The sequence below is a fragment of the Mauremys reevesii genome, linkage group 16, assembly GCF_016161935.1.
Source record: "Mauremys reevesii isolate NIE-2019 linkage group 16, ASM1616193v1, whole genome shotgun sequence".
NCBI classification, from domain to species: Eukaryota; Metazoa; Chordata; order Testudines; family Geoemydidae; genus Mauremys; species Mauremys reevesii.
Window position 1 is genome coordinate 41,551,152 of NC_052638.1, and position 16,486 is coordinate 41,567,637.

At 50.1% G+C, this 16,486-nt stretch overlaps 1 protein-coding gene across 2 annotated transcripts in view; it reads left to right on the forward strand.

The window, feature by feature from the left end:
• Positions 1-16,486, forward strand: part of TANGO6 (transport and golgi organization 6 homolog) — an 84,281-nt gene that overhangs the window by 17,627 nt on the left and 50,168 nt on the right. For both annotated transcript variants that reach the window (XM_039502853.1, XM_039502854.1), the window contains exons 7-11: positions 2,068-2,150; positions 7,408-7,520; positions 9,183-9,359; positions 12,171-12,297; positions 13,572-13,763. In XM_039502853.1, coding sequence (XP_039358787.1) covers positions 2,068-2,150; positions 7,408-7,520; positions 9,183-9,359; positions 12,171-12,297; positions 13,572-13,763 — 692 coding nt within the window. The remainder of the gene's footprint in view (positions 1-2,067; positions 2,151-7,407; positions 7,521-9,182; positions 9,360-12,170; positions 12,298-13,571; positions 13,764-16,486) is intronic.

The window sequence follows — 16,486 nt, forward strand, 5'->3', positions numbered from 1 at the left end:
GTATAAGAAAAAGTCCCAAAAAATGGAACTGTCCCTTTAAAAACGGAACATCTGGTCATCCTACAGAAGGGGCCAGTGCGTCTCTGCAGCCCCTGCGGGGGTGAGGTGTAGGGGGCATGTGGCTCTGCATGCTGCCCCTCTCTGCAGGCACTGTCCCCAAACCTCCCATTGGCCACAGTTCCCCGTTCCTGGCCAATGGGAGCTGCAGGGGTGGTGCTTGCAGGCAGGCAGCAGTGCGCAGAGACCATTGTGCCCCCCAGGGCTGCAGGGGCATGCTGGCTGCTACTGGGAGCGGCGTGGGGCCGTGGCAGGCAGGGAGCCTGCCTTAGTGGCAGCCCTGCTACACCACTGGAGATCACGATTGACTGGGAGAGTCCCCAGGATCGACCAGTCAATCGCGATTGACGGGTTGCTGACCACTGCCCTAGATCTAATGTCAGCTGTTCACACTTTAACCCAGTCTCGTGGTTCTTCCAAGTTTTACTTTTGATCCCTATCAGCAAAACTGCTGCTGCAGCTATTTTGTATGCGTATACAGCACCCGTTATTCCCGACTGCCAGGTATTCTCGCTTCCAATTAATGGTGAGTGAGTGCACAAAATTGCTGTGGTTTTGTCAGTCAGTGTCTCTTGTAACATCGCCATCACTGTAATGGGAAATAAATTTACAGTACGTACTTACCCACGGATCCTCCCCCGGCCCTTGCTAGACTCTGGTGGAGTCTCAAACAGGCCATTGCTTGCAGCATAACTGAATCCCCTGGTTGTATGTCCCCAACTCCTCCCCGACCTCGCTTTACAGGCTAGAGGCCTGTGGTTCGGCTCCTTGGAAGTGTCCATGGTGGTGTGCAGGGTGCTGTTGGTGTCTCCACCAAGTATGGCATGTAGCTCTTTGTAAAAGTGGCAGGTCTGTAGTTTGACACCGGATCAACTGTTGGCCTCCCTGGTCTTCTGGTTTGCTTGCCACAGTGCCTTCGCTTTCATGTGTCGCTGCTGCTGGTCCCTTCTCCTGCATCCCCGTGAAATCTGCTCGTAGATGTTGATATTTCTATGGCTGGTCCACAGCAGTGCCTGCGCAGGCTCAGGGGATCCAATATCTCCTGTCTGCTCCAGGCTGGAGCATGTAAGCAAGACACAAGAAGTAATTCTTCCACGAAAAAGGTTGTTGCAAGGAGGAGAGAGAAAAATTATTCTCCTTAACCTCTGAGGATAGGACAAGAAGCAAGGGGCTTAAATTGCAGCAAGGGAGGTTTAAGTTGGACATTAGGAAAGCTTCCTATTGGAGTTGTTAAGCACTGGAATAAATTGCCTAGGGAGGTTGTGGAATCTCAGGGATGGTCTAGATAATACTTAGTCCTGCTATGAGTGCAGGGGGCTGGACTAGACGATCTTTCGAGTCCCTTCCTATCCTGTGATTCTATGTGTGGAGCATGTAGCCATCATGGTCAGCTGGGCAGTTGCATGCAATAATGGAGAGCTGCTAGGTGTGCTCACCATTCTGGGCAATAAGGAAAAGGCATTTCAAGACTTTGCAGGGCTTTAAAGAGGAGGGCGGGGGGCCTGCCAGTCTGCATGACCCCTGGGCAGTGGAGTTCACAACTGAGACCAGAGAGGTCAGTGTTGGGCATTGTGGGACAGCTGCTGGAGGACTGTTAGGGTCGACATAGGTAGCGCAGTGTTTACGCTCATGCTGAATCAGCCTCAACATGGCTCAATACCGCTTGGGGAGGTGGTGTTACTATGTCAGTGTCATGGAGCGCTTACATTAATTGGAGACCAATTTAAGTGTAGACATGCGTGCAACTAGATCAACGCAAGGTGGCTTATGTCAGCCTAACTTTGTAGAATAGACCTGGGAACTGCTGATTTCACCCTTAACGCTTCACTTCCCTCCATCTATTATTCTATAACCTATTTGCACATGCATGTTCCAGTGCTGCTCTGCTAAACCGCTTTGGGTACTGTAGCAATGTGCCAAGACAGTGTCACTCTCCTGCTCCTGGAGGCTATGTAGTGAAGGTGCATGTGGCAGCAGAGTCTTGATGCTCATTTTCTGTTTTTTTTTAAGAGCTGGCAACGGAAGACTTACCTGCAGGGACTGTGCTGGTGAAAGAGGCAGAGCTCAGCCGCTGCGTGGAAGATGTGTTCAAGGTACAGTATTTAATTTGGGTCTCTAATATGTGTAGTCGTTGCCTGAGGATTGAAGAGAAAACTGTCTGTCAGGAGTCAGTCTTCATGTCTGGGACCTGCTGAGCCACTTAGATGAATATTCTAAACTATAAAAGAGAACAAAATCTCCAATGCAGCCTCAATGCTGAAATAAGGTGGAGTCATGGTCCCTTCTGGGAATGGTGCCCCAAGTGAGGAGTGTTTTTAATACCTCCCTCCATTTGTTAAACTTTTGAAAACCGTATTTTTTTTGCATTTGTAGCCCATTTCATGACTTTGATGCACTAGTTGAATGCATGATTTACCTCTGTCATTGTAAGATGATGATGTGCACTCTAGGATCTGTAAAGCTGTATTTATTCATGCCACATATAAGCAAATAAAAAATTGTTTCCTCTAAGCTTAGAGAAACTTTTTACTTTTCAGAGTAACTGAAATGTACTAACATCAAGAGATTGAACTGTGCACCAGTATTGGGTGGACCGGTATTAAATAGTGTTACAGTAGGTGACAGCCTTAGAATGTTAACCCTTTGTTGTTCTGTTTCAGATATTTTCCTATCAAATTTGCCCCGGCTGCAAACTAGATTGCAACTGAGCTTTTTGCTTCCTATACTGAGCTCCTGAAGGAGGAAAACAGACAGTATTAGGGAGAGCAAAAGTCTGTGTTCAGCAGTCTTAGAAAGTCATCAAACATTACGTGTTAAGCCTGGCGAAAGGAGTAACAGTATTTTTTGTTGCGTAGATAGAGGTTCGATAAATATCTCCGACATCTCATTAAATATGTCCTTTATTAGTCGCTACTTACACTCGTCTAGTACACTTTCACAATTACGCACTAAAACAAGGTTCACAATATCGCAACTGGGCTGTCACTTCACTTCAGTTCATTCTTATATCTCACTGACTGACTGGCGCCACCCTGCCGCTTATATACCCACGAGGACATGGCTGACAACATTCTAGGAGGTTCGAGCAAAATATAGGTCTCAAAGTCTGGAAGGTTCCACGGGATTCTACAAAGGTCTAGAATATTCTAGGAAGTTAGTGAAAAATGAATCCATATACGGAATACCTGAAACATTTTATTTTAAATATTCTATTTTCCCTTTTGCCACTAACAACAAAAACAGGACCCCGAGCCTGGCACCCCCGTAAGCTGTCACCTGGGTTGCCTGCCCCTAAATCTAGCCCTGCCTTCTGGCCTTAAAATCTATGAAAAAAGATCTGCAGTGAAAGTAGTTCCAAAACCACAGAAGTGAATCACTTTAAACTCCATCTAAAGCTTCATTCTAGCTGCTGGGAGCAATCTCCATTTATATTGTGTCTTTGTCAAGCTGAAATCTGTCAGGGGTTTCCCAGTTTTAACCTTCCCAGAAGAGGGCTAACAGATCTTAATTCCCACAAAACCTAGCTTTTACCATCCGTGCTTACCTCATGCTTGGCAGGAAACACGTCTGGGTGTAATTCCTCTCTTTCGTGATGCATTTCTTCCATCTCGGGTAGTACCTCTCAAAACACTGACGGAATAGTGAGAAAGAAACAAAGTTCTCTTCACCTCTGCTACTGTCAGTATGTTTTCTCTTGACGACAGAAGTCAGAGAATGGGGGGAGGTCAATAATATAGTGCTTTCCAGATTCTGATCCCATTGGATTCCCTTGGAGCAATCCTGTAACATCCTCAGTGTAAGTATGATGCTGTCCCATGTGCAAAGGAAAAAGTAATAGCTTAATTCTAAATTTAAATTCAGCTTTGAGGCAATGGGCAGGGACCCTCATCTTACTCTGCAACATGGGGATTCCTCTGTTGTGTAATTTCAGCACTGCAAACAGGACCGACACCAGCAAACAAAGCATGTGCTTGGCGTGGCACAATTCCAGGGACAGCAAAAAACCTAGAGCCGGCCCTGAGTGCAGACAAGTAACCTGGTCAGCAGTCATCACCCATTTTTCAGCATCTTTACCAAGCAGTGTAATTAACTGAGTAGTGTGCTTTCAAGACCTGCTGCTGCATAGTGTAGATCAAGAGGAGGATAATGAGCTGGCCAAAATTAATGGTGATTGTGCCAAGTGCTACCAAAGCTCCCTGAAACACGATGGTTTTCCTGCGCCAAAGCACAGGGGGCACTCTGGTTCAGGTTATAAGAGATGGGGGAGCAGGCAAAATCAAGAGGACAGGAAAATTGATGGAACCATGAGCTTACTCCCCTAATGGGCCTGTCACTGTCAGCTTTTGCCAATAACTGACTGTCTTTAATGTTAATGCAGAAATCTCAGCAGGCAGGGAGGATAGTGCAGACTCAGCGTCTTATGTGGCGCTCCTCCCAACAACGATTGATTGTTCTTGAAGCTGCTGCTCGAAAACTGGTCAATGGAATCGCTTGCCTCGTAACTGAAGTGCCACTGTGATGAATACTATCTGAGGGATTCAGATGGGCTCTTTGGCGCACTGGCGGCTTTGGGCGTGGTGGTGTGTAACGCAGGTCTCAGGGCTGTGGCTGTGGAGAGGAACTAACCTTCCCTTGTGGTGTTCTGTTAGGTTGTTAAAGGTAAACCGCATCCATTTGCACAGAACTATGTCCAGAAATCTGATGTGGTGAGAGAGGCTTGGGCAGGTATCTTACAGACTTCATCCCCTCCTCCCACATGTCACATCTGCCCAATGAAACGCTGTAGAGAGGGTAAAAGGAGCAAATGGCCATGTTGCCAGAAGCCTGAGTTGCAGCCTGCACAGTCTAAGTATGCAGATCAGTGCTTGGATCGAGATGGAGCGTTCCGTGCTGAGCCCTGTAATCGATGGAGGCAGCACCTCCGCCGTATTAATGGTGAGAGAGGCAGCAGTGTAGAGCCTCACGGGCATCCTTTAGCCACCTTGGTTAGTGTAGGAAGGTGTGGAACAGGAAAGCCCTAGTGGCTCAGTGCTTGATCCTCTGCTGTGACCACAACAGCAAATGGCCTCTTTGGGTCTAGCAGAAAACAAGATTCAGACCAATCTCAGACTGTTACCAGTCTGCAGTGAGCCAGCTCTGAGGCTTAGCCATGTGTCCTGTCAGGGGAACCTGCTCTCCTGTGAGTCCCAAGCTCCGGGCTAGAAGGGCAGCGTCTGGAGCAATGGAGTTTAACTGCAAGAAGCTAGTGATTGGATCTTTGGCAGAAGCCTTGGCAGTCTGAGCTTTTAAACCAGAGGTGGGCAAACTATGGGCCGGATCCGCCCCACCAGCTGTTTTAATCTGGCCCTCGAGCTCCTGCTGGGGTGCAGGGTCTGGGGCTTGCCCTGCTCCGGCGCTCCAGCCGGGGAGCAGGGTTGGGGCTGCTCCACGTGGCTCACGGAAGCAGCGGCATGGCCCCTTCTGGCTCCTACATGTAGGGGCAGCCAGGGGGCTCCACTCTGCAGGCTGCCCTCCCCTCCACCCCCAAGCACCGCCCCCCCCCCCCCAGCTCCCATTGGCCAGGAACCATGCACCCCCAGCTGGAGCCCTCACCCACTCCCTAGCCCAGAGCCCCCTCCCACACCCTGGTCTCACCCCAGAGCCTGCACCCCCAACCAGAGCCCGCACCCCCTCCTGCACCCCAATCCCAATTTTGTGAGCATTCATGACCGCCATATAATTTCTATTCCCAGATGTGGCCCTCGGGCCAAAAAGTTTGCCCACCCCTGTTTTAAACACTATGATTGGTGCAACATTTTGGGTAGTAATGATCTGTTATAACTAGCTGGCAGGCAGAGGCCAGTCAGGGGGCTGCTCTGTGGCTGGTGTTCATTATGAAAATGCCTCTGGAGTGCAGGGTGGATCCCTCATTAATGGCACTGTGCTTTAGTCCTGACAGCAGAGAGATTAACAGTGGAGACTTCGGCTTGCAAGTGTGCAGGTTTTTTGCCTACCAAGTGTCATTTGATGCTAGAGTGGGAATTGTTCCTTGGGGCTTCACCAGGAAGGCTTTGTGTACCAAAGATGCTGGTTAGGAAGCACGCTCCACAGGGATTAGCATGGGCAAAACACTCTGCATCAAAACAATAGGCCAGTATATTATCCAAAGAATCTCCTCCTTCCTCACCTAAGCTGCCCTCTCACTCTGGGCTGGCATGTTGCATCTGACAGGCAGTAGCAACACTTGGAAGTCCGCTCTGAGATTGGATCAAACCCTAGGAACCGCTTGCCCTCCAGGTGCCAGGGAAATCTGGAGCTCGGGAGGAATAGTCTTGTTTAAAGGAACAGTGTCCTCCAAGCAGGCAGTTTCCCAGCCTGCTGAGCTGAAGATCATTCAAACAGCTTGCTAACAGGGTCGATATTTTATTTGCCTCTTCCTGGCACCCTCCCCAGTAAAAACATTTTTAACAAACCCACATACCTGTTAATTTGAAATTTACCGTAAGAAATGTGCACACTCTGAAATTGTAAGTCTGTAACTAATCAGAGCTTTTTATTTCTTGTAGCCTTCTGCACTGGGTGTCTAGAGTTATTGCTATTACTGCAGCCATCTTATGAGGGTTTTTAGAGAAATAGTTCAAAACAAACGTGTAAATTGTAAGATTTTTCAGGATCTCTCTCCCTGGGCTTTGGGGCAGGGAAGGGAGATGTGGGGTGATTTGTGTGGCTGGTAACTGGGGGTGCTGCGGGTGGTTATGATGGTATTTGAAATGTATCGGGGTATAGAGCCCTGGGTAGGTGCCTTTTGGAAATAAAGGGAGGGAGGAGAGAGTGTCACTCTGAAGTCTCCTCAAAGTGCTGCCTGTCAGCAGCCTGAGTCTCACGGGCCCTCTGCCTTCTCCTTGGATACCTCACTCAGCACATAGCAGCCCAGTTGTCTTTCAGCCTTCGCTTTCGAGGGACTGATCTGTCCAACAGTGGAGATGTGACTCTGGGTATGTTGGTCGCCAGGTTTATAAAGACTTGTCTCTTCAAATACTGCAGTCTGTAGTTTTAATCCCCAACCCTGAGTGATAGCGGCCCTGAGTAACTGGCTGTAATACACGAATAGCATGAAGCCCTACTGTAGCTAGCTCTGGCAGTTCCTAGATGACTCTGGAGAAGATGGTGCTGATGAAGGCTGCTTTCAGTGCTTAATAGCAAACAGGAGTCTGGTGTGATCAGGGGATGTGGACTCAGAATTAGAAGGGCTGGGAGCAGTAACCTGCTCCGTGTATGTTCAGAAATCAGTCCCTACCAGGCATGCACATGCCTTTCACCCTTCCCTTCCTCTGCACTCCAGGCAGACATTTGACCCTTCTGTCTCCGTAGGTGTACGTGGTTGGGAATGAGCCCTCTGATGTGTTGCTGGAATCCTTGCAGCCAGCTCTGGGAGTGATTTTCTCTCTCTATTGTTTCACCAAGCAGAACGTGTCTCACTTACGGTAAGGCATGTGGCAAAACTCTTCTGCTAAGTAAAGTGGTAACGCCTGGCACACAGCTCTGTATCCTGGGGTGGGGGAATCCTCCCCGCTTGGTGCCCAGCTGTAAAAGACAGAGAAATCAGTGCCTTATTGCTGCGCAGAGACGGAAGTGTCCAGAGGACACTCCTGTGCCGAGCTTGCAGCCCCAAGGAGTTTAGATTCAAACTCACCCCGACTATGAATGTCAGAGACACACTGCAGACCAGAACTGCCCCCCGGATTGCCGTGGTAAGATACAGTGCTCGTCTGGTAGGTCAGAAACTAGTACTTTGAAGTGGTGACAAGTCTACCTACAGGGTGCTGGGGATCAGCCATTAATTAGTTCACTGTCTGGCCTATGTGGAACTGAGTAGGAAGGAGGGATCGTGGTTGCCCAGGGACAGCAGAAAGCTCTGTGTGTGTGTGTGAGGCGAGGGGCTTGGCTGGGTGTGGGGTGTTTTGTGTGCAGGTGGGATTTAGGGACAGGGGAAAACTTGAAATAAATTCCAGTATATGGACCTGAATGTCCTTGTGCTCTACTGGCTGTTTGAAATAAAGGTCATTTGTTTTCCATTTGAGCTGATTTCCCTCTTCCTGGAGGTGCACAGGACCTGCTCCTCTCCTGGCCATTGTAGCTTTGTTCACACTGAGCTCTACGTTGAGTTCTCCCACCCCTGGAGTAACACCAGTACTGTGCGGGTAGCACGAGTGCAGACCAGCTGCTGGTGTGTTTGCCACTTTCCTCTCAGCCTGCTCCGAGCAGGGTTGGACAACAGTTTGATAAACACGTTGCCAGGAGGTTTACTCAAGCCCTTCCACCATTACTAATACCACAAGGGGCACAAGGGCTTTGATGAAAAGCTCTGGGGAGACACGGCCTTTGCAAGCAGAAAGACATCATTAATAATGTCTTTCAAAGGTGCAGGGGAACCTCCTTAAAAGAATGAAAACAACAAACTAAACCAGCTGCAGGGAAAGTGGGGCTACCGGGGCACTGGATCTTTCCCAGAATTCAGCAAACGTAACCGAACTGCAGCTGCCCAGCACTGGTCAATCTTCCAGAATCTGGCACCATCATGAAACAGCTGCTGGAGCTCATCCAGTCATTACTGAGTTGCGGGCTATCTGTCACCTCACTCTCTTCCCAATTTCCTCCTCTGATGCCTTGGCTCAGGAACAGCTCTGTTCACTGAGTGGGACTGCAGGCAGGCTTCAGGCCCAGAAGCCACTAATCCCACGAGGGGTCTGTGTGGAGGTGGTCTTTATTGTGCATATTCACTTTCATTCACACGGTCAGGCTTCTCGTTGCTGGGTTGAAATCTTTAATGACCCAGATCCTTCCACATCTGAACTGTGGAGGAGCAGGAGAAGCCATTGTGATGCATTGCAGCTGCCTTATAAGCGCACATAGAGAACTGTCACCTCCCTGGGGCTTACTGTATCTGTGAGACTGCACAGAAGGAACTTTCCAAGGTGTGTCTGTGGTCACCTGCCATCTTCCCAGTGCCACCAGCTCGCTCTGATGGTGTTTGGTGTGTATTGGAGCTCACAGAACATCATTGTAACATTGCTCCATGTGTCTGTTACAAGGCAACATGCCAATGGTAGAAGATGGACTCTGTCATGGCCTCTCTTTCTTGACAGCTCACCATGCCAGGAGATTTTATTATGGGTCTTGGAGAAGTCAGAGAGAAAGGTGGCGCTCTCCATGCTGGAAGGGTTTGCAGGACTGGGTAGAACCATGCAGTTTCTCCATCCGCGGTGCCAGTTTCAAGTAGCTGGTGGAGGTGGTGCCAGGATCACTGTCAGAGAGACCATCAGGTAAGAGACTACGTTGTGACACACTGCGTTAGCAGCCTTACACCCACTGCCCGGCGTGCCTTCAACTGTCGCCATTCAACACCTCGGGCTGGTTTATGGCTCAGCCAGTAAGGGGTGCCCATGCAGAGTTCCACACCATGTGCAGAATATGAAAGCGGCGGGGTTCAAGATGTTGTCGGGGATTCTGTAATCCCTGGGGAGTGTCACCACTGGGCAGGGATGGACGATTGACTTGGACTTGGGCTTTACAGGCAAACTGAGCCGAACATTGCTGGAGCAATGAGGTGTGACGTTGGACCAGACTTTTAGCCCTGATACAGCTACAAAACCAGTAATAAAATTCATGGTTGGCTTTTATTAGCATTATTAATTTCTTCTTGGGAGCCCTTTGGCCTGAGGCTGGATGGCTCAGGGGATTGAGAATAGGAAATGGCCTTTCGCTCCTGAATCACTGGTTCAAATTCTGACCAGACTGGTAGTGTCTGACGTCATCACAGCCTAATACAGGGGTGGCCAACCTGTGGCTCCAGAGCCACATGCGGCTCTTCAGAAGTTAATATGCGGCTCTTTGTATAGGCACCAACTCTGGGGCTGGAGCTACAGGCGCCAACTTTCCAATGAGCCGGGGGGTGCTCACTGCTCAACCCCTGGCTCTGCCACAGGCCCTGCCCCCTCTCCACCCCTTCCCGCCCCCTCCCCTGAGCCTGCTGTGTCCTTGCTCCTCCCCCCATCCCCCGAACCTCCTGCACTCCAGGAAACAGCTGATCGGGAGGTGCAGGGAGGAAGGGGAAGGCACTGATCAGTGGGGCTGCCAGTGGGTGGGAGGGAGCGGATACGGGGGCTGCTGACATGTTACTGTGGCTCTTTGGCAATGTACATTGGTAAATTCTGGCTCCTTCTCAGGCTCAGGTTGGCCACCCCTGGTCTAATGGCTGATCAGTTACGTGTGTGCAATGAATGGAGTGGACATCTGGCACCATCAGCATGGTACTAATTGACCCTCTTGTTGACATCCTCTGTAGACTGACTGAATGAGCCATAGTGACTGAACTCCCCCGGTGCTCCTGGAGATGGTCCCTCCAGGGTAGGGTCAGGCATGTTGGTGCCTGGCGTTAGATGGCAATTGCCCATGGAAGACTGCAGGCTCCAGCACTGTCCAGACAGAGCCCATCACCAGCTTGGGGCATGTCTCTACGAGCCAGCATTACCTGGTGGAAAGAACCAGGAACTCCTGCTTTGTCACTGGCCTACTGTGTGAGCAAGTCTGGAGTTGTCTGCACACAGACTTGCATCCATTTAGTTAAACTGGTGCAGAACCCCATGTGGCTGTTCTTATTCCAGTATAGTTTAAACCTGTGTCTGCAACTTGAATGAACCTGGTTAGAACTAAAATAAGTGTGTCAGGGGTTTGCGCAGGTTTAACTAAATCAATGTAAAATCATTGCTCAGGTTAAACTAATGCACCTTTGCATGTCGACAAGGCCTTGCTTCCCCTCTGTGTATCTATTTCCCTCTTTTCTGGCTGGGGAAACAATTGTAGGGCTGCTGCATTCATTCATTAATGCTCATCCAGCTCTTCGCAGAGGAGTTATGTATGTGCTAACTATTTTGTGTGCATAGGTTCTGCCCTTGTCATTCCTGCAATGAATGTAGGTTAATTAGTGAACTGAATGCTCAGCCATTTCAACTTCATCACCAAACTAAATGATATTCATCAGCTGCCTACTGGCTGTCGCCTTTCAGGGCGTGCAGTTCAGGGTGTTGCTGTCACTGGGAGTTTGCAAAAGCCTGGAAGTGATGAAACCGTGTAAATGCTGCCCCAGCTTCCCCTGATCGGGAGTGACAGGTGGGCTGGGAGGGCATGGGAAATACTGAGGCACAAAGCTGGACAGATAAGCTGGAAGCCGCTTGGGCATTTGGGACTTCACGTTAATTCTGTCACGTGGAAAGCACTCCTCACTGAAGGCTTGGCTCATTACAGCTTGAAACCACTTTATAAACCTGGATGAGATAGCCAGGGTTCCAAACACTGCAGTGCCAGTCGGGATGGGAAGGAGTGGATCTGACACTGAGGGAGATACTAAATACCACTGAGAACTCTTCCTGGAAGTGTTTGGCACTGCTCCTTGGTGTCGGTAGGAGAGCTTAGCTTGCTGGAGTTACCTGCTGGATCTGGAGCATGGGTTCACACCCGAGCCCTCTCCCTCCCAGGAACATGGACAAGGCTCTGGCATACAGCAGCAGATTAGGGATTCTTCTGGGAGGGAGGTCGTATAATGCTGTTGATCAAAGAGAAGGCAGACAGACCATCCTGCTGCGGGCACACCTTCAGCAGCCTGTGGTCTCTCCCATTGGGGTTGGAAGTGATTTTCATGCTTGTTTGAGTCTTAAAACCAGATCCCTGACTGCTGACTAGCTTAAACAGCCCCTAGAGTGGGCTAGGCAGTGGGGGCCACCGTTGACCATTAGAGCCCTGCATGCTTCTTGCACGAATAGGGACCTTAGACCTGGTGCCCAGGCAAAATTCCATCTTCAAATAACATTGTCTCTGAAAAAGTTTCCCTGCCGTTTCTGTTGGATACGGTATTCTCTGCTTCCTGTCATGAAACGGGGTGTAGCACTGCTGTGTGCTGGCTGCTGCATCTTAATGGGGAGATGAAAGGATGCCCCTGTGGAAGTGTTCTGGAAATCCCTACAGCACTTGGGGATGATATGTGCCAGGGAAATGCCCTTGCCAGGGGTAGTTAAAAAACCAATACCAGAGAGACTCTGGGTGGGTTCCTGTCAGGTGAAACATTGGCTGCATTTCAGTGATGAGGAGGAGGTGCTCTACCAGAAGGTCTCCTCGGAGCAGTGGCAGATGGAGCAGTTGGTGGACCTGTTGACTCACTGCCAGAAGAGCGGCTTAGCTGGAGACTTCTTCATCTGCTGTTTAAAGGTAAGAGGCCACAGTCTGTTAGCAGCCTGTGCCGGCTGCAAGGGTCCAGGAAGTGCCTTGCATTCCCAGAGGGTTAACTTTCACATGCCTGATGGTTCCATGCTGCTACAGGTATAGGGTAGCTATATCTCGCAACAGTTCCAGCACCAAGCCCTGAGGAGGCGCATGGAGTCCTCAGCCTGTGAAAGGGTTAACCCTTGTTCTGAGAACAGGAACATGTCTGAAGTTGAATGGTGGGATTTAGGCTGTGGGTAATGCCTACCTTTGCAGACTGCCACTTCCTTGGCTTTCAAGAAGGAAAGGCACTTCCCCAGCTTCCTGCCCCACGTTTCCTTTTCTTCCTGCAGCTTCGTATCCAGCCTAATCACCAGCATGGCCCCTCCTCAGTGTTTGCTAGGGCTGGGCCAGGCTTGGCTCTGCTCTGCTGCCAGGCAGAGTGTATAATCCGTGTCCTGCTAGCCCCCTTTGGGGTTGGTTACGGCCCTTCTGCTGTGCACAGAGCGCTGCGCTCCTTTGGCCACCAGAAGAGCTCATCCGGTGTATGGATGGGAAGGGGCACTGGCAGCACAGGGGCACGTCTGTGTGAAGCAAGCGGGGTGCCCAGGCCATGCAGCCCACCACCAAGAAGCCCTTCTCAACGTGTTCAGCAGATGTTCCTGTTCACTGTATAACTCAGGAAATATACAGTTAAAATCTAGTTTGCTAGAGGTCAAAGGGTCTCTGGGGTGTCTGAGGCAAGCACCAAAGCAAATGAGCAAGCAAGACCCTGGCAGGTTTACAGCCCTAAAGTGACCATCCTTAGGGGAAGCTTTTAGTGTTCCTTCCCCTGATACGTGCTAGGAGATCACCCTGCAGCATTGGGGCCGGTGGTAGCAGTATGAGGAGACGGGTGGGAGATCCCAGGCCTGGATAACAGAACCAGCATGAGATCCCTTTGGAAAGCTTGGGCTTTAGGAAAATGGCTGGAGAAGAATCCCCAAGGCCTCAGTGCAGATCAATCTGCCTCCTGGCACCTGGATGAAGATTCTGGGCTAGGGTGAGGATGGCAGCAAAGGTTTGAGGCCTATAGTTACTATAGTAGAATCGGCTGCTCTGTGATACTGATGTGCTCTTTAAATCTGACCTTGTTCTTGGACGTTTGCTGCTGGCCAGTTGCCAGCTGGGTGCCCCCAGCTGTGTGGATGGGGCTGTCATTGCCAGTGGCCCAGCGACCTAGTTCCTGTATTTAGCTCTGTTTCTGACTGTGCCGTGCACTCCCCTCCCCTCCCTGGCAGGAGCTGACTCACGTGGCTGCGAAGGACGAGGCTGGCTCGGATGCTGTTCCCCTCTCCTGTGAGAGTCTGGTGGAGCTGGAGCAATACCACAGTCAGCATCTTGTGGGGCAGAAGAAGCAGCTGCTTGTTCTGCAGCTGGTGGCCATGCTGTGTGAGCGCGTCTCAGACACTGTGTTCACAGACATTGTCCAGGTAGGTCATGGCACTGGCAACAGCACTGCACCTGGGAAATGCCATCTGACTTGAGGCTCACAGAACAACCCTCAGGTGGGTCCTGTATAAGTCTTGGTTGAACCCCTTCTGCAGAGTGTGACATGAAGTCAGACGTGGCTACTGCCTTTCCGTTGACTGACTCCCATGCACTGAGGTGAGGGTGCAGTGAGGAGCGGTGTTCCGGGTGTGACCACAGGGGAGAATAGCCTGAAATCTCAAAGACTTCTGCTTGGGAAAATGAGACAGCAACAGTTCTGAGCTTCCCACAGCCAGCACTTCTACACCAGTCACTGGTGGGCACCCTGCTGGAAGAGGCTGGGGCTGAGTATCTAGAGCAGTGGTTCTCAACTTCTTTTTTCAGTTGTGGACCCCTACAAGATTTCGAATGGAGGTGTGGACCCCTTTGGAAATCGTAGACACAGTCTGCAGACCCCAGGTTGAGAACCACTGATCTAGGGGACCTTGCCATACTTGGTGCTCCTGTCCCATTTCCAACAGCACCTTCTCCTGGGCTAAGCAGAGTGCCAATATTTTTCCCCAGCCCCTTGTTCCCAGAGCCTGCTGACCTTCCATTTGCAGTTTGAACAATATTGGGAGAATTCAGAAGCTCCCGTGTTACTCAAACTGTGGAGGTGATCTGAGCTGCTGTTCGGGGATGGAAGGAGCTCCAAATTGGTGGAAATGTGATGTGGTGACCAGATGCCCTCTGCCCTCTTGCCATGGGGCCCCCATTGGGAGCTACTCCAAAGAAGGTTACTCTGAATTGAACCCCCTGCATGAAGTATGAATAGCCGCTAGTCTTCCATCCCCAGCACAAATCAGCACTCGGGTGCTCCATGCCGGCTCTGCACCAGCAGTTAAATGAGCCTCTTCCCAGAGTTGTGCTGCACCAGTGTTGCTGGTGGACAAACAAAGAAGTGAACTGGAAGAGTCATATTAATGTTGAGCTCCATTAGAAATGCAGGAAGCTAAGGGAAGATCAAAGGTTTGGGCTGCCAAATGGCGAAGGCCAAAGCCAGTCGGGCAGGAAATGTGTGTGTGATTTTAAAGCTTCTTGCAGAGAGTTGTGAAACATGGGAAAAAATATCTGACCCTATTCTTGACTGCAGACTCGGCATGGAGCGCGTGAGGTCTAATCCCCTGGCCTTGTCTTACTCTGCATAATTGGGGAGCGCTTTGAACAGATGAAATATGCCTAGAGAAGGAATAATTGTTGGGGGCTGGAAACCCTGCAGTGTGTTTCTGGAGAAGACCAATTATTCTTTATTCGCGGAATACTCCAAACGATGCAAAGTGCTGTGGTGACAGTGGAGAAGGGCACAGTCCGTGCCGCAGAGCGCTTGCAGTCAAAGACAGCCTACCGAAAAGGGGAGGGAGCAGGATTGTCTCAATGAACGTATTTGATCCATGCTGAACTCCTGCTTTGCCGTTTGACCCTGTAGCTAGCCAGCAACTTTGATGTGTGCTGGTGTTAATCTAACCCTATTTTACTGAGCTTTCTAATTGTTCCTTACGGGATATTTTAAACCAGGTCCTTTCTTAATATTTTGCACTGTTTAACCCCTACCCAGTCTATATTTACCTAGTTAATATTTCAAGCCCTAGCCTTTTCCTAATGTGTTCGAACCTTAATCCTCCTCTGTCATCCCTCCCAACAGTGATCAGGTGATGAGTCCAGTGCCCTTTGCGTCCCAGAACCTCCTCCGTCCTTGCCCACTTCCAACCCTTTCGCTCTGCACAAACCTCTAGTCACCTGCAGAGACTGGCAGGTTGCTTAGCTCAGGTCAGAAAGGGGTAGCTCCCGGGGGCTGCTTCCTGGAGCCCTTGCAGGACTCCTGCTCTCGCAGAGGCCTGCTAATGAAGCCAATGAGCTGCATTATCGTCGTCATCCAGGGACTGTGAAGGGCTGCAGTAAAGACGCAAAGAAAAATGCTGCTTCCCTTGGAATAAAGGACTCGGAAAGCCTTGACAGAAGCCAAGCCACTGTTGCTGTTTATAGCCCAGTCTATCAGTGTGTGCTTTTTAAGGAGTTTCTAGCTAGGCTTTGGGCTAAAACCTGCTATGTATGACTCAGGCGGGGGATGTGAGTGTTGTATTTTAAGTATCAAGTTTCAGAAATATCAGTTTTTTTGTCTCAGGTTTAAAGGACTGGAGGGAGGGGGAAGGCCTGTTGGTTTGGCTGCAGCCTTGCATTCCTGGTGCTGACAGCCAAGTCTGCTTGTTAAAATTAAAATGGCCAGAACGTTGAGGCATAATATTGCTTTTCATAGTGAAGAAAATTAGACAGGCCAAGCTCATAATATATGAGCAGCTACTGGGGATTCATAGCTCCAGAAATACTTCAAATTTGCTAAAAGTATCTCTCAAACTCCTATGGCTTCCTGGTGCCCACCAAGTGAGTTTATAAATAAATTAAGCAAAGCCGCGCTGTCTCCTCTTCCTCTGGAACTCCCAGCATGTCCGGCACTGGGAGCTCTTTGGGGCAGGAACTGTCTGTTTCTGTTTATGGTACAACACTGAGCACCGTGTGAGTGCCAAACAAAGAATCAAGTTCCACTTCCAGGTAAATACGACTTTCTCCGGCTCCCCTGGTAGAGGACCAGAGCTCCTGTAGAGTGCAGGGGTCTGCAGCCAGCCCATAGGGGGCACAATACCATGGGTGCAGTGACTGAAGGATCGTTGTGTCTCTAGCTGGAATGATG